The sequence below is a fragment of the Lagenorhynchus albirostris genome, chromosome 20 (genome assembly GCF_949774975.1).
Source record: "Lagenorhynchus albirostris chromosome 20, mLagAlb1.1, whole genome shotgun sequence".
Classification (NCBI taxonomy): Eukaryota; Metazoa; Chordata; class Mammalia; order Artiodactyla; family Delphinidae; genus Lagenorhynchus; species Lagenorhynchus albirostris.
The window spans coordinates 43,824,357-43,841,572 of record NC_083114.1 but is presented as its reverse complement, the minus strand read 5'-3'; the positions used below and the strand labels follow the sequence as shown (position 1 = coordinate 43,841,572).

Below are 17,216 nucleotides of genomic sequence, written 5' to 3'. Positions count from 1 at the left end.
ATGCTCCGATCCTGGCGTTGTACCCCTGGGCAGGTCAGCCTGTTTCCCTGCCTGTCCGGCCTCCCTTCTTAGGCCCCACCACTGCATGGATCCTCCAAAGGAGGAGGGACAGGTTACTTTGCCTCTTGACCTCTAGCTCCGGGCCACAGCCTGGATCCCCGAAAGCTGGCAGTGGGAACTGGGGGGTAGACACCAGTGGGGCCCTGTCAGCTGGGGGCTCAGGAAGGGTGGAGTTTGGTTCTCGCAAGGGAATGGAGCCCGACCGGGGCTCTGATCCAGCCCCTGACCCTGGGAACTGCTCAGCCGTGAGCTTCTCCCAGACACTGGGAACCGGTCCCTGAGGGGGTGGGAGAGGCATCTGCTACTCGGAGAGACAGAGCCGAGGTTGGGGACAGCACGGAGACGCCAGCCACGCAGGTGCCACTATCAGCTGTGCTCTCGCTCAGTCAGCTCTCTGACAAGTGTAAAGTGAGGGAGATTTCAGTGTCAGCAGCAAAGTGACGTCCTTTAAGAAGCTGCGTTTTAAAAGGGATGTGAAGAGGGTCGGGGGGGTAGAGTGAAACGATCTGACGGCTGGAAATTAATTTCTGTTAGAAAACTGCGAAAGGTTTTGAGGCTGCTTTTCCTGGACAAGTGACTGCCTTCCAAGGCCATGAGGGTGCTTTAGAGGGGGCTGCTGGACCACCCAACCCCAGCGAGCAGGGAGGTTCAGGGCAGAGACTAGGAATAGCTGTCTAATCAACCATAAGCGGGGCAATGGCCCTGCCTGTTTCTTTGTCTGTGAAAGAAGTGAATTAGCCACAATCAGAAGTTTCAGACAATGCCTGGCAGCCTAGAGACACAAATTCTGTTTCTCAGGCTTCACCTCAGAGAGCTGGGCTCGGCAGGCCTGAGGGGAAACTTGGGAGCCTCTCCGTTTTTTGAATGTTCTCCAAGTGATTCTGAAGGGTCACCAGAATTGAGGGGAACTGCACTAGCCCAGCAGTTCTCAAGTGGGGGCAATTTTGTCCCCCACGGGACACCATCTGGAGACAGTTTTGGTTGCCACAGCTAGGAGGAGCTACTGGCATTTTGTGGCTAGAGGCCCGGGACACTCAGATGCATCCTCAGATGCACGGGCAGCCCCACAGCAAGGAACCACCTGGTCCCAAATGTCAACGGCGCTGAGCAGCGGAAACCCTGGGGTGGAGGGTTTTGCAGCTCCTTCCGAGCTCTGAAAACGCTCACTTGCCTGCCCATCATGGAAGCTGGGAGTGTGGAAGGAAGATGGTGATGGGAAGGAGAATGCTGGAAAGAATGAGAGGACACGAGGGAGGAGCCTGCAGGACAGGAAGAGGCCCTGATCTCATCCTGTGGCCTTGGACCCGGCATTCCCCCACCTCCTAGCCTCAGCCCAAAGGCAGGAGACTGCTGGGAATGACCCCTCCTGGCCAGGTGGGGAGATGGGAGGTCCTTCCCCTCACTGCTGTCCTGGAGCCCCCAGGCCTCCTCCTGGAGGGTGTGCACAGGAGATGCAGACGAAGCAGGAAGGTGGCCACCTGTGGGTACAGCCAACGCTGGGGATCAAGCAGCACAGGGAGGGCACGTACGCAGCCTTTTCCTGGAGCCGTGAACCAGGGCTTGCCCGGTGTGCCCCCTGGGCGAGCTCCTCGGAGGCAGAAGGCAGAGCCGACCCTGGAGAAGTCGTGCTCCCTCATCTCGGGTGAGTCCAGGGACGAGGGCTAGAACCAGCGTGGGGCTGAGTCCCGTGAGCCTTGGGATGAGCCCACCACAGAGGAAGGGCTTCCCGTGTCTCACCAGAGCTCTGTGACTGTCATGTGTCTCCCCAACCCCTGCCCCGACCTCGGTGGGTGATAATGTGCGGGTTGATGAGTGAGAACGAAGCGGGGGAAGGGGCCCACCCAGAATCTGCCGGGTGGTAAGGGCTCTGAATAAACCGAAGGTTTCCACCCTCCTGGACAGGGGTTCTTCCTGCTTCCGGCAGCCCAGCCCAGCTGCTACAGCACCGAGTCTTACAGCAGGAGGCGCCCAGGTACAGGGCTGGCCGGCAGCCAGACTCCCTTGAAAAGTGAACCAGAGACTCTGGGCTATGAATTCTGGCCCCAAAGGAGGGGTTTAGATCAGCGCTGCTGAAAGGGTGGTGGGGACTGTGCGGGACTGCAGACTGTTCATTACTGAGAGTGAGCATCTGGAAACGCCGATACGAAGTTGTCTTGGCTGTGATCTCACTGAACAGGGTCTAGACCACTTCAGATGTTGTCCAGCTCTCCAGAAGAGTCACGGGATGCAGGCTGCATGGTCGTCATGCACAACAGGACCACATGGACTGGAAAGACCCACGTGGGCCTTCCCTACAGCTAGTGTGAGAAGCCCTGCTTTGGCTGGAGGAGAGCACACGATGGCCGGCTGATCAGGGAAGGCCCCATGGAGGAAGAGGGTCTTGAGTACTAGTTGGGCTCAGTGGCAAGGGGAGGAGTCGGGGGGATGGGGGACAGAGTGGAGGCTGGGGGAGGGACCTCACCAGGGAAAGCAGCAGGTCCCACTCATTGAGCTTCAGGGGGGACAGGCCCCTCAGCACACAGGCATTTCCTCCTTTATTCTCCATCATGGTCCAGAGGAAGACCAAGCCCAGAGAGGTTGTGTGACTTGCCCAAGGTCACCCAGCCAGGAAGTGGCGGAGCCGGCCCCAATCCCAGGCCTCCTGCTTCCTCAGCTCTAGGCACAGTTCTCCTCCCCCAGGGATGCTCTGCTTCTCAGGGATGTACATGTGCCACTGCATGGGCCCGGAGTTTCACAGCCTGGCAGTGGTGTTCACTGTGAGGTCACTGGGGCCCAGCAATCTGGAGAGAAAGACACCAAAGTCTGCCCCACACCCACCCTTAGGGAGCTAGAGGGTAGGGATGTAGACTGAGAGACAAGATCCCACGGAGGGAGCCAAGAATGGGCTCATTCCTGGGGTTTCCCTGGTGGCGCAGTGGTTGAGAGTCCGCCTGCCGATGCAGGGGACACGGGTTCGTGCCCCGGTCCGGGAAGATCCCACATGCCGCAGAGCGGCTGGGCCCGTGAGCCATGGCCGCTGAGCCTGCGCGTCCGGAGCCTGTGCTCCGCAACGGGAGAGGCCACAACAGTGAGAGGCCCGCGTACCGCAAACAAACAAACAAACAAACAAAGAATGGGCTCATTCCCTTCCCCCAGCGTCCTCTGCCCATCTCTGCCTTGTCTGGCTATTCCTGCCTTGTAACCAGCAGAACCGGGACAGCGGCGGGGAGGGAGGCCCAGGCTGCCACCAAGCCTCCTCCCCAGCCCCTGCCTGGGGACTAAAGTGCCCTGGACCTGCTCTCTGGGGACCCCAGGTTCTGAGAAAGTTCCTGCATCTCTGTCCTCAGCCCAGCTCCAAACCTGCTTCTGGCAATGTCTCCTACCAGCCCTGCCCGAACCCCTCATGAAGCAAAATGCTGCCCTTGTTTTTTTTTGGGTTTTTTTTGTTTTGTTTTTTTTTTGCGGTACGCGGGCCTCTCACTGCTGTGGCCTCTCCCGTTGCGGAGCACAGGCTCCGGACGCGCAGGCCCAGCAGCCATGGCTCACGGGCCCAGCCGCTCCGCGGCATGTGGGATCTTCCCGGACCGGGGCACAAACCCGCGTCCCCTGCATCGGCGGGCGGACTCTCAACCACTGCGCCACCAGGGAAGCCCTGCCCTTGCTTTTACATGTGGACAAATGCCTCCAGTGCTACGGGAACCAGGGATGGAACGTGGGGCAGGGCTGGAATCGCTAAATGTTATTAAATGGCGCCAACAGCGTAGCACTCGATAAGCCATTGCGTCATAAATCCACTTGCAGAGCCGGGGGAATCTATCTGTCTAGCTTGTCATTTCCATGTCTCCTGTCGCCATAGCACCTCCACACACACAGATAAATGTTCAGCGGGGAGATGCCCTCCATCGAATTCAGCATCTATTGTGTGCCTTCGGAGCTTGGAGTACTGGGTTAGGCGCTCGGGACACAGTCTTGTTTTTGCTTTCACTTTTAAGGGAATCCTCCTGACCCGGCAGAGCTCAGAATCTATGGTGGGACAAGGGCTTGGGTTAGGTGAGAGTGACCAGAGGTCCATGCGGGGTCTGGCTGGTAAATGTTTTGAGCATCCTGTAGGGGGACAGACCAAAGAGCTGCAGGGTCCCCTGTTGTTGGAGAGCCCAGGCTCCACCGTGAGCCAGAGGGTCACATGATGGGGAGGAGGGCAAGCAAAGGAACGACCAGGGAGAGATGGACTTAGACTGGAGGGCTTCCTGGAGGAGAGGGTAGTGGTAGTTCAGGGAGAATTTGGTGGACCTATTAGACAGGATTGATGTAGAGAGACTGGGGGGACAGAAGCCCTAGAAGGAGGAATACTATGGCCAAAGGCAGGCGGCGGGCAGAAATGAGTATTCTGTGCAGGTAGGAAGGAGGGCTGGGGCAGAGGGCCAGAAGAGCCGATGGAGAGATGCGGGGAACATCTGGTTTTTTCACCCCTAGAGTAGGAGAGAAAAACTCCATGGGGTCGCGTGTGTGGGCGTGGGCACAGAGGCCGCTCAGTGAAGAGCCAGAGAAGCTGGGCGAAGTGGAGGGAAAGGGCAGGAGGAGGCGGACAGGCAGCGGCTCAGACCAAGCCCAGGACACAGGCCTCCCTCCAAGGACCAGCCTCTCGGGCTCCCAGCCAGGCATGTGCGGCCTGGGGCGTGGTCACGGAGGCTGTCCAACCTGCCATCCACCCCCACTACTGACCCCAGGGCCCCGGGGGCCCAGCTGCTACTCTGGGAGTCAATCCTCCAGCCCTGGCCTGGGCAGGAGGGCGCTGCCCACCTGTCTCATCGGCCTAACTGTGCAGCAGCCTCTGAGTAGGTAGCAGTTGGGGGGATGCTATTAGAAACACTGCAGATGACTCCCTGAGGATCCCAGCGTGTGTGCGTGTGTGTGTGTAAGAAAGAAAGAGACAGACTGCACACTGGGGGCCAGGTAGATCCTCAAAGGCAACAGGCTTTGTTCCTTCTGACTGGGTTGGGAGAGCCCAGCCCTGGGGTCGCTGGAGGGTGTGGGGTTGGGGGAGCTCCTTCCCGTGGGCAGGCATCCGCAGCCTCCACAAGGCACGCCTCAGAGCATCCCTGCTCTCTGGGGCTCTGCTGACCCTGATGGCTGAGGAAGGCTCCTGGCAACAGATTAGGGAGAGTGGGGGGAATTCTTGTAAGAAATGGAGAGGGGGAATGGGACTTCCCTGGTGGCGCGGTGGTTAAGAATCCACCTGCCAATGCAGGGGACACGGGTTCGAGCCCTGGTCTGGGAAGATCCCACATGCCGCGGAGAAACTAAGCCCGTGTGCCACAACTACTGAGCCTGCGCTCTAGAGCCCGTGAGCCACACATACTGAGTCCATGTGCTGCAACTACTGAAGCTCGTGCGCCTAGAGCCCGTGCTCCGCAACAAGAGAAGCCACCGCAACGAGAAGCCCGCGCACCACAACGGAGGGTAGCCCCCTCTCGCCGCAACTAGAGAAAGCAGCAACCAAGACCCAACGCAGACAAAAAAAACAAAGAAAGAAAGAAACTCTTAAAAAAAAAAAAAAAAAGAAATGGAGAGGGGCGTTTCCAGTAAAGGCCATCTCTGGCCTCAGTACCAGAGGCACACGTTCACTTAGCTGCTAAAGGGAAAGTACTAAACAAGAACAGCCGAAAAAGACACGCAGGTCTTTTTCTTGCTATCACATCTTTCTCTCTCCCTTCCACCCTCCTCCCTTCACTTTCCTCCAGGCCCTTCTGTCCTCATCTCTCTCTCTCATGCCAACTTTAGCCAGTGGTCTCCGTCTCTGCATCACCTTTGGTTTCTTTCTGTCTTTCTGCATGTCCATATTTTATATAATAATAAAATCATCTATCCTGAGCAGGCCCATGGGCACCTAGCTGGGCCTTTGCTTCTGACTGTGGGGTCGGGGCCCTCAGTGCAGGGGGGCCTTCTGCCCCTTGGACAACCCGGGGCTTTCCCTCGACCCTTCCCCAGGGTAGCCAAAGCCCTCCCGGGCTTGGTTTCCGTCTCCAGCCTACACAGCCCAGCCCCTCATCCCTGGCCATCCCTCCCTACCCCAGCCAGCTCTGTCCGCACAGTGGCGGGGCTGCTCCAGGAACAGCTGGTATCTCTGGAAATCACGGAGCCCTTCACACATCCTGCCAAGGAGGCTGGGGAGACACGGATGAAAGCAGGGGAAACCCTGCTGTAAATGGAAATGTCGCAGCCATCGCTTGCCCTAGCCCATCACCCTGGGCAGCCTCCCCTCCAGCTCTACGGCTCCATGCTCCTGCCAGGGGTACCGAGCAATACATTGTCCCAAAGGCCTGACCTCCCAGCGCTGAAAGGTTCAACTAAGTCTCCCGCTGTGCCTCCGGGTAGCCTCACGACCTCTTAAAACTCGCTATGGGTGGGCTCCAAATGGCAGTCGGTCAGCCTAGAACAAACCCCCGCTATGGGTGGGCTCCAAATGGCAGTCGGTCAGCCTAGAACAAACCCCCACTATGGGTGGGCTCCAAATGGCAGTCGGTCAGCCTAGAACAAACCCCCGCTATGGGTGGGCTCCAAATGGCAGTCGGTCAGCCTAGAACAAACCCCCGCTGTGGGTGGGCTCCAAATGGCAGTCGGTCAGCCTAGAACAAACCCCCGCTGTGGGTGGGCTCCAAATGGCAGTCGGTCAGCCTAGAACAAACCCCCGCTGTGGGTGGGCTCCAAATGGCAGTCGGTCAGCCTAGAACAAACCCCCGCTGTGGGTGGGCTCCAAATGGCAGTCGGTCAGCCTAGAACAAACCCCCGCTGTGGGTGGGCTCCAAATGGCAGTCGGTCAGCCTAGAACAAACCCCCGCTGTGGGTGGGCTCCAAATGGCAGTCGGTCAGCCTAGAACAAACCCCCGCTATGGGTGGGCCCCAAATGGCAGTCGGTCAGCCTAGAACAAACCCCCGCTGTGGGTGGGCTCCAAATGGCAGTCGGTCAGCCTAGAACAAACCCCCGTCTCCCTGGTTCTTCAGGCACAGAAGCAGCTGGACCAGTCTGGCCAGTTTCTGTCCTGGGCTTTGACCTAGGCGTCCTGGCTCCCGGCCAGATTGGCTGGAGGATGGGAACAGATTGACAGGTGAAGGGGGGGCAGGTGTGCACCCCACAAACCTCATCTCTACGCACCTCACTGGGGCTGCTCCCTGGGGACCAGCGGGGCCAGGGGAGGGACTGTGATATTGCTTGAGTTTATAGGGAAGAAAGAGCACCCACAAACACCTTCATCTGTCCCTGAAACGGATTCATGGCTCCTGGGTGGAGAGTTGCCAAAAAACACATTCGGCTAAAGCACTGAGTCGGGGGTTCTGTGTACATGGGACCCATCTCCCAGAACTGCATCTCAACACACCCATTTCACAGAAAAGGAAGTGCATGTCCGTATTCCCCAAATCTTCCTCCTTCCCTTCCTCCCCTCCTGCCTTCTAGCTTCTCAGTTTTGTTGAAGTTGACACCAATTACTCTGAAAAGAAATGGTTAATAATCTGTTGCTTAATGGAATCTAGTTAGTTGTTTTAAAATAATTGTTTGCGTCAGTGACTTAATCATTTTGTATTATCCTCCTTACATGTCTATACTTTTTTTTTTTTTTTTTTTTGCGGTACGCGGGCCTCTCACTGTTGTGGCCTCTCCCGTTGCGGAGCACAGGCTCCGGACGCGCAGGCTCAGTGGACATGGCTCACGGGCCCAGCCGCTCCACGGCATGTGGGATCTTCCCGGACCGGGGCATGAACCCGCGTCCCCTGCATCGGCAGGTGGACTCTCAACCACTGTGCCACCAGGGAAGCCCTACTTTTTTTTTTTAAAGATTTAATTTTATTTATTTTTGGCTGCATTGGGTCTTCGTTGCTGCGTGCGTGCTTTCTCTAGTTGTATGTGGTAAGCAGGGGCTACTCTTTGTTGTGGTGCACAGGCTTCTCTTGTTGTGGAGCATGGGCTCTAGGCGTGCGGGTTTCAGTAGTTGTGGCATGCAGGCTCGGTAGTTGTGGCTTGCGGGCTCTAGAGCGTAGGCTCGGTAGTTGTGGTGCACGGGCTTAGTCGCTCCGTGGCATGTGGGAACTTCCCGGACCAGGGATCGAACCTGTGTCCCCTGCATTGGCAGGTGCCTTCTTATCCACTGCGCCACCAGGGAAGTCCCCATGTCTCTACTTTTAATGCCAAATGTTTTCACATGTCAGAGATGTTCAGAGGGCCAACAGCAGGCACCTCTGTCCTTTGCCCTTTGAGCTTGGCTGATGGCAGGCGGCCCCATCCCTTCTCCCCAGGGTCTAAGAAAAGGACCCTGGGGCAGGAGGAGATTCTACATTGCTAAGTACTCCTTCCTCCACCTCCCTTTCCCTCACCACTCCTCCTTTTGCTGTTCTTCCTTGGATTGATAAAATTCAGTAAAGATTTATTAAGTGACTACTATTGTTAATAGTTATTAAGCACTTACTGTGTGCCGGACAATGTGCAGTTGTGCTTAATTTCACAGCTGACATCTCATGAAGTCATTATGTTTATCCCATAAAGTAGATACTATTTTTCCTCTTTTTTTTTTTAAACAGATGAAGAAACTGAGGTTCCAAGTGATAACCTAGCTTCATAGCAGAGTCAGGTTTCAAGCTCACATCTGCTTCACCTGATGTTCCCACCCACACAAGAAGATGCTGATTGCCACGTTGGGTGGAGTGAGGGCTGGCTGGCCAAGAGCGACAAGTTGGAAGACAAGCATTTAAAAAGGACTTGATGATGTTACTTTCAAGGGACTCTGCTGACAGGAGCCCCCGAGGATCTAAGTAGACACAGTCATTTGTAATTAACAAATTCATTGATTGAATATAAAACTGCAGCTAAGACTTGGCCTTAGCTCCAAAATGGGCTCACTCTTCCTTCTGTTGATGCCATGAATGATTAGGTAGAGTCAGAGCTGGGAGAGATCACCCCACCCTCTCCTTTCACAGAGGAGGAAACAAGAAAGGCCCCAGGTCACCTGCTAACAGCCTGCCCTCCTCCAGACCAGACAAGGCCCCACCCTCAATGGATTCTCCAAATCACCAGGTGCTACATTGGCTCTTTGTTGCTTTCTTTTTAACATAACCATAGTGGGCCTAAGGGGGGCAGTTCCAGTCTTTTCTGCATCAGAGGTGGCTTTTCTGCCAGGATGGTTTTGGCATCTCTCAGTCTGTTTGGACAGGACACCTGCACCTCCTGGGAACAGCAACGGGTCCACTCTGATCATGCAATACTAAACTGAAGGAAGCAGCGATGATAACACCATCCAGCCAGCCAACTAACATTTGTGAAACGCTTATTACGTGCAGTTGATTATTAGGCCCAGTTCTATGACGGGTGAAAGATGCAAAAACGCTACATGTTGAATGTCCAAGAGCTTTTCCTAGCTGCTTTTTCCTGCATTATCTCATTTTCTCTGAAGAGCAGGCACCTTGCAACTTTTTCTGAAAGCAAACTCTGTGCCAGGTGCTGTTGCAGGCACTTTGTGTGTGTATTAACTCATTTCATCCTTACCTCAACCTTTCGAGTTAGGTATGGCCTCCATTTCATAGCTGGGAACACTCAAGCTCAGAGAGGGTACTTGGGTCCAAGTATTGAGGTCCTGCAGCTGGGAAGGGGCAGAGCTGGGAATTGAATCTGCTGCACCCCACTCTTCTCATATGAGGTTGTGGCCCTAAGGAGTGTTTTTGGAAACAGATCTTGCACAGAGACGTGAAAGGTAAAAAAGACAATCTAGTCAAATACCCCTGTTTACGGAGAAACGGTAGCTCGGAGAGGGAGGGTAACCTACCCGAAGTCACACAGCTAATTAGAGGCATAGCTGTGACTGATGTCAGGTTTGCCAACTCCCAGGTTGATAGTCTTTCCAACCCAATAGCTTCTAAAATGATCAGCCCTATACCTAACCCCTTCCGTCTAGGTCACATCAAGTCCGGGGCTCAGGCCCATGGGCTTGTAAGCACCACGGGCACTTGGGGTGTTGCCAAGGGCACCTTCGACCCTCCAAACTCCTTTTTCTGTGCAGCTGAACACCACTGATGCTCTCCGAGGATGCAAATGTTAGAGAGGGTGAGAAATGGATTTTCCACTTGAGCTCGTCCTCAGCGGCCCTTGGTCAGTGTCCTGCTTTTCCACAAATCTATGCCCTCCTTAAGAACTGGACGGACCCAGGTCATGCCCCTCCCCAGAGCTGGACATATCAAATCCTGACGGCTTGGCCTGGCTGTCAGCACCCCTCTCCTACTTTGCCCCTGGGCTGTGGCCATGCCAATAGTCCCCACACCCCATGGCTCACTTGTTTGCCCTTGTTTTCCCTCCTGCCCATGCTCCTCTCAGAACCCGGCTCCATATTATTTGTCAAAGAAGCAATTTGGAAATGGCCCAAATGTGCACAGATATAGATGTGGCAGAAGAGCATCCCCTCACAGGGAATATGCGGATGTTGACGATCTCCTTCTGGAGGCTCCGGAATAACATGGGACAGACTTGGGTTGTGACAGTAAGTGAGGGGGCCCAGTGGCCACAGCTGTGCCCAAACATGCACTTGAAAAAAAGGCCTGCAGGGATTTTTTTTTTTTTTTTTGAGGTACGCAGGCCTCTCACTGTTGTGGCCTCTCCCGTTGCAAAACACAGGCTCCGGACGCACAGGCTCAGCGGCCATGGCTCACGGGCCCAGCCGCTCCGCGGCATGTGGGATCTTCCCGGACCGGGGCACGAACCCGTGTCCCCTGCATCGGCAGGCGGACTCTCAACCACTGCGCCACCAGGGAAGCCCAGGGATTATTTTTTAAATGGCAACAATAGCTGTGTTAGGAGGGTGAGACTGTAATAATTTCCCCCTCTGGTTTTCAAACTTTGTGTAATACTGCTAGATTGCTTTTATGACAAAAGCAATAAAACCAGCTCTCTCTTCGCAGAACTCACTTTCCTTTAGTCGCCCACCAGGACTTGCCTTCTCCACTCTTCACACTCAGCCAAACCCACCACTCTGAGCCACACTTGGGTCTCCCCGCGAGGAGCTGTGGCTGGTGGGTAGGTGACTCGGAGGTGGTCGGTCCCTGGCCCTCCCGTGGGGGCAGAGACAATATTTCACCTGTCTCCTTGGCATCCACGCACACTCACACGCACATCATTTCTCCCTCACTGACATACGCAACCACCCTCCCATGCACACACACATTCTCACTCATACACATTCACACACACTCCCCCCCAGTTCTCTGTAACCAGTACAGTGTGAGGCCCATGGTAAGGGCCCCAGAGTGGATCCTTGCCCAACCCTGGCTGAGTTGTTGAGGACAGCACCGGATTTTGGATGAACCCCACCTAGATTCAGACTTTGATACCAACAAAACCGCCTGCGCTCTCTCTCATCTGGCAGAAGTCTAGGGTGAGATTTTAGTGGCTTCAAAGATTTTCTGATAAAAGCTACCAAAGCAAAGCCTTCGAGCCACAGTACCTGACTCTGAATTCTGGCTCCACCACTCACTGGCTGGATCAGTGAGGAACAAGTTCCTTAGCCTCTCTGTGCCTCAGTAATAATTCCTACTTCCCAGGACTGTTATGAGGACTAAATGACTTAATATTTGCAAGGCAGGTAGAACACTACCCAACAAGCTGTATATGCCACATGAATAAAGGAAAAAGCAACCATTTAATTGAAACCGCATTGGCTGCGCATTCATTCACTGCCTCTCACTCATTCAGTATGCGTTTACTGAGCACCTACTGAGTTCATTACGCCAGACAGAAAGGGCACACATCTCACCACCTAGCAGGAAACACACACACACAGCAACAGAAAAACAAAAAAACTGTTTTTCCTTTTAGACGAGCATCATAATTCTAAGCAGAAACTTGCACATGATTCTAAGAAAGGCCAGAGAAAGAACATTTACCTATTACCACGTAAACTCAAAAACAAAAACAAAAACCTACAGTTCAATCCTTTGAGTCCATTTAAAACGCTGAATTTGGTCTAACTGATTTGTGAATTTAGACCCAGGTTTGCTACACTCTAGCCTTTTGGAAAATATACCCGCTCAGTGCCATCTAGTCAAGCTCTCTGGATGTCTCTCCTCCTCTCTCCCTCCCCGGGTCTCCTTCATCACCCAGAAAATAATCTCTGGGTTCACCCCCAGTCCTCAGTTTAGGAGTGGGGGAGGGGCTATGGGTTCAATCACACCAACCCTTAGTCATTTTTAAAAACCAACTTATATATATTCGGGAGAGGGAGGGAGAGAATGCAGAAAGCCTCGGTAACTAGTAATGTCTCAACTGATGAGCCGGCAGCTGTTGCATTTTTAAATCTTGGTGGTTTAACTCAAACCACTTTGTGTGCTGATATACGTATAGTTGGTTTAATAACTGATGGAAAAATGAAATTCAGTCAATCCGCACCCCTCCCCCCAATCCATTCAGTTCTTTTGAAGTTAATAGCTTGTAAAAGTGCTGAATCCAGTCAAGCTGGTGTCTGTGCTCTGGCGGTCCCCACTGACCCTGCGGAGGGTCAGGCAAGAGCCGCGCTGGCGTCCCCCGCGGTGGCGCCGAGGCCCACCCACCCCTCCCTCCGCTGCCGCCTCCTTGCCTACACCCCGCAAGCCGAACCGCTTTGCGAATCGCCTGGCACCAGGAAGTGGCAGCTGTCACTAGCGGCGGGCCCGGGTGTCGACGCCCCAGCCCTTCCCCGGGCCCCGGGGCAGACCCCGCCGCCCCAGAACTTCAGCGGACAGACTGTGGACGTGCGGTCTGACGACTTTCCTAAACTCCGGACGCAGGAATCGCGTCGCCAGAGCCCGGGCAGGAGCGAGCAGGCGCGGGGACCGACCCGCTAGTGCAAAGGCTCGGAGAGCCAGCGTCGTGCTCCTGCGGGCGAGCCGGCGGCGGCGGAGGAACGGTAACTACCGCCGGATGCTCGGTCTGCACCCCGGAGATTGCGATATTGATCCAGGGCTCGCAGGCACCGGGGACATTTATCTCCCCAGACTTGCAGGGGCAGGAAGTAGCTCCCAGGAACAGGGCGGAGGCGTGCCGAGTGGGGGACCTGATGAGACGGTGCTGGGGCGGATGGGGAACCCCTCTGCCGGGCCTCCTGTCTCGGGACCCCAGTCTGCCCGGGAGGGTGGGAGGGGGAACCCTGCGTCGGTTCCCACAGCCTAGAGCGATTCCCCTCACTGAGCTGGTTACCCGGGGGGGGCTCACACACCCCCACCCCACGCCCACCTCCCGGCAGCTTCGCCACAAAGATTTCTTTTTTCGCCAGTGTCGTCCCCCTCCTCCCCCCGCCCAAGGCCGGCTCCAAAGGTCCAGAGGCAGGGAGTTGGGCTGCTCCTCAAACCCCGGCCGACCCCGGACCTGGGCACAGTTCTGCTCAGTGACATCTAGTCATCCGCATCACACCCATAGCCCACCTAGCTCTGCGCGCCCGGAGCTGCGGGCCCGCAGTGCTCGAGGGCTGACCGGCTCGCTCTTACCTTGACGAGCCGGAGCTGCAGGCGCCGTCCCATCCTCGGGCTCGCTCGGTCACCGTCCTGGATGCCTGGGTCCCTCGGACATCCCAGAGGGGCCGGCCGGCGGGTGAGGGCTCGGGCTGCGTGGGTGGGCGGCCAGGCTCCTGTGTCGCCGCGGGTGGCTGAGGCGCCCGGCTCCGCGCTCCCCGGCCCGCCGGGCTCTCGCTCTCCCCTTCCCGGGCGAGTCCGGCCGCCGCTTTCTGACTCAGCCCGGCCCGCAGCTGCCTCTCCCCCGCCGGGAGCCCGTCTAGCCCCCGCCGCCTCCCCCGCGGTCCGCGCCGCTAGTCGCCTCGGCTCCCCGCCCCTTCGCCTGGGCGTCCCCTCCCCTCCGCTCCTCTCCCCTCCCCTCCGGTCCCTCCTCCGCGCCTCGCCCCTCTGCTCCCTCCCTCGCCCCGCCTCCTCTGCCCCCTGTCCTTCCCGGAGCCGGCTCCCCGCGCCCTCGCGGCGCTGACCCCCTTTTCCCCGAGCCCGGGTTTGCGGCAGTCGGCTGGGCGCGCTGGCAGCGCTGGCGGCCGCCGCAGCCCGGGGAGCAGCTGGGGGGCGGGGGGCCGGGGGCGGGAGAGGAGGCAGCTTCCCGCCTCCCGCCGGATTTCAGGCTGGGGCCTGGGGAGTCCGAGGGAGTCTGAGGGGACTTGGGGGGCTCAGGTGAATCTCTAAGAGCGAGGCTCTTGGAGGCTGGGGAATAGGGCAGCCCGGACTGAGCAGAGGCGCCGCGGAAAGCTGGTGAAGCTGGGAACTGCGTTCGGGCAGTTCCCGCCCTGCGGCGGACCGGAAGGTCCCCTCGCCCCCACCTCAGCAGGGCCGAGGTGTTGGTCCAGACCCCCCGCGCCTTTGGAACTGGCACGCCAGGTGCGCGCTGAGGCGCGAAAGCTCTGAGGGAGGAACCCTTCTCATTCATTCATTCATTCATTTTCTTTCATTCGTTCGTTCATCCTTCATTCATTGTACAAACTAAGCGCCTGCCCAGTTTGGTCCCGACAAGGAGCTTAACCTGGGAACCCCAAGACCAGGGGAGATGGCGGTGCCCTGCAGGACTAGCCGGCCTCTGAACGCCGCGGAGGGGGAAAGTCGAGCGCGCATTGCGCTACGTAAGGGACAGCAGCTAGGAATCCAACAGGCTGGGCGAGGAGGAGGTCACAGCGCCCCCTCTCGGCCGAGCCCTCAGGGTAGGGTCAGCCGCCCCGCCAGGCCTCCTGGCCTCCATCCAGCCCCTCATCCCGCCCCCAGCCCTGGCAAGCAGCTCCCGCCTCCCCCAGCCCCTTAGACTTTCCCCTCCAGCTCTTCCAGGAGGACAGAACTTTTGACTTCTATCTCTTCCTTCCGCCAGAGCCGAAGGGGGAGGTAGAGAAGTGACTCTACCCCGCTGAGCCTGGGCCTGCAGCGGCAACCGCAGACCCTCCCGAGGAAGCGGGAGCGCTCCGGGCGGAGCACGCTCCCGGAGTGGTGGTCAGCCGGCTTTGCAAGGCAACTCTGAACCTAACCGCCCAGGATTCTGTGCCCTGCCGCGCCCACCTTCCACCTTCGGCCGTCTTCCTTCCACCCACTTCTCAGCACACTGAGCAAAAGCCAGCACATTCATGGGTCCAACTGATTCTTCATTTAGACAGGGAGTTTTTGTTAAGAGGTCTTGCGAATAAGCTGGGGCGCACAGACAGGTGGTGACCGGCCCAAAGTGGCGTAACTGGTAAGCCTAGTCCGCAACCTCCTGATTCTCAGCTCAAAGTGCCCGGAGGGCTGGACCCTGATGGGGTTTGGGGCTCTGAAGTGGGAGAGGGGCCGTGCCCAGGAAACCAGCTGGTCACACTGGCTTAGCCGCACTGGGTAGCACTTTCTAAATGAAGCACACAGTCCGGAGTCTTTAAAAAAACCCCATTTGGTTAGTGCCCCAGAGCTGGCCGTGCTGATCTTGGCACAGACTCATCCCAACCAATCCCAAAGAGATGGATGCACCAACCAGATTGCCAATTAATTGTTTTCAGCAAAACTTAAATGCAGGGTAGTCCAGTATAGTGCAGGTTCTGGAGTCGGCCTGAGTTTGAGTCTAGGCTGTTCCGCTTACAAGCTGTATAAACCTGGAAAATTATTTAACACTGCCTCAAATTTCTCATCTATAAAATGGAGGTAGGGGCTTCCCTGGTGGCAAAGTGGTTGAGCGTCTGCCTGCCGATGCAGGGGACGCGGGTTCGTGCCCCGGTCCGGGAGGATCCCACGTGCCGCGGAGCTGCTGGGCCCGTGAGCCATGGCCGTTGGGCCTGCGCGTCCGGAGCCTGTGCTCTGCAGCGGGAGAGGCCACAGCAGTGAGAAGCCCGCGTACCGCAAAAAAAAAAAAAAAAATGGAGGTAGGACTACCTACCTCACAGGTTGGGTGATTTAAACAAGTTAATATTTGTAAATGGCTTGGAACAGTGCCTGGCACGTAGCAAGGGCTTAGTGAAGGTTAGCTGTAATCATCACCACCACTACCATCACCACCACCATCATCATCATCATCATCATAACCATCACCGAATGGACCAGATGCTCAAATGGGCAGAGTGGTCCCTCCCTCTAGGCAGTTCTTTATGGAAAGCTGAATTCTCGATTAGAAGGTCACAGCAGCGATGGACTGTGGAATCAGAGGAGAAGAAGCTGGCGGGTCCTAAGGGAAGTTTGCCCAGGCCCCGCAGAGCCCTTTCTCCCCAGCCCTGCTTGACCTTGGAGCTGGCTCTCCAAGGACCAGACAGCTCCAGATTTCCAGATTCTGTTTCTCTCTGCTTAATAAACACCATTTCCCCTTTCGGAGCCCCTTTGTTCTCTCCTTGAGGTGATCTTTAAATATGCTAATGCCATCGATCAGGCTGTAATCAAGTCTTGCTCTTCCGGACTTTTTGGCCTGGGATTCAGACCTTCTCTCGCTAAAAGGGCATCTACAGATGGCACATTTCATCCCCCTTTCTCTCCCCATCCAGTTGATTGTGTTGATTTCACTGACCTAACCTCCACACTGCCCCCACCCCTGGGCAGGAGAAGGGGGCCTCCTGTATCACTCCATGACCTACTTATTTATAGTTTTGGCCTTGACCACCTCAGGGGGGTTATGAAAGCCTCAGGTTTAACACTCCTTCCGTAAAAGGATTCCACGTCCCCTTTCATTTGTCCTGAAATTGCTTCCTTCCACCTTCAGGCGCCTTCGCTGCCCTTCCCCCCCCCATCAACCCCAGCCGCTCCAGCCAACCAGCCCTGATGGCTCAGGACGGTCTCCTTAGCAACCTCTCCAACCCTCCTCAGGACCACCTTCTGCTCCATCCCAGCCAGACCCTTCCCAAACTCTCTTCGGACCCCTCGCTTGCCCTCTCCTTTTCCTGGCCAAGCCCAGACCGGAGTCAGCTTTCATCCATTGAATCTGCCAGATTTGGAAGAAAAGAGAAATAATGAGGAATCCAAACAGGACTAAAAGACAATGCCACGTCTTTCCAAACAGTAGGAGAAACAGATATGAGAATAAGTCGTGATGGGTGGGACCCAGCGAGGGAGGGCTGAGTATGTCCCCTCTGCCATTGGCTTAACCATGGGCATCCCAGTGAGGTCGATGGTCTGGAACTGTATTTCTCAGACCACTTGTGATGAAGAACCAGTTCTTGATTTTTAAATTTCTAATCTGTTGCAGAATG

The 17,216-nt window shown here is 56.3% G+C and overlaps 1 protein-coding gene across 1 annotated transcript in view; it reads right to left on the bottom strand.

Moving 5' to 3' along the window:
* The window catches only part of CRHR1 (corticotropin releasing hormone receptor 1), a 52,006-nt gene extending 38,361 nt beyond the window's left edge, over nucleotides 1-13,645 (bottom strand). The window contains exon 1 of the mRNA XM_060133243.1: nucleotides 13,531-13,645. Within this exon, the coding sequence (XP_059989226.1) occupies nucleotides 13,531-13,563 (33 nt within the window). The 5' untranslated portion in view covers nucleotides 13,564-13,645. The remainder of the gene's footprint in view (nucleotides 1-13,530) is intronic.
* Nucleotides 13,646-17,216: the final 3,571 nt, after the last annotated feature.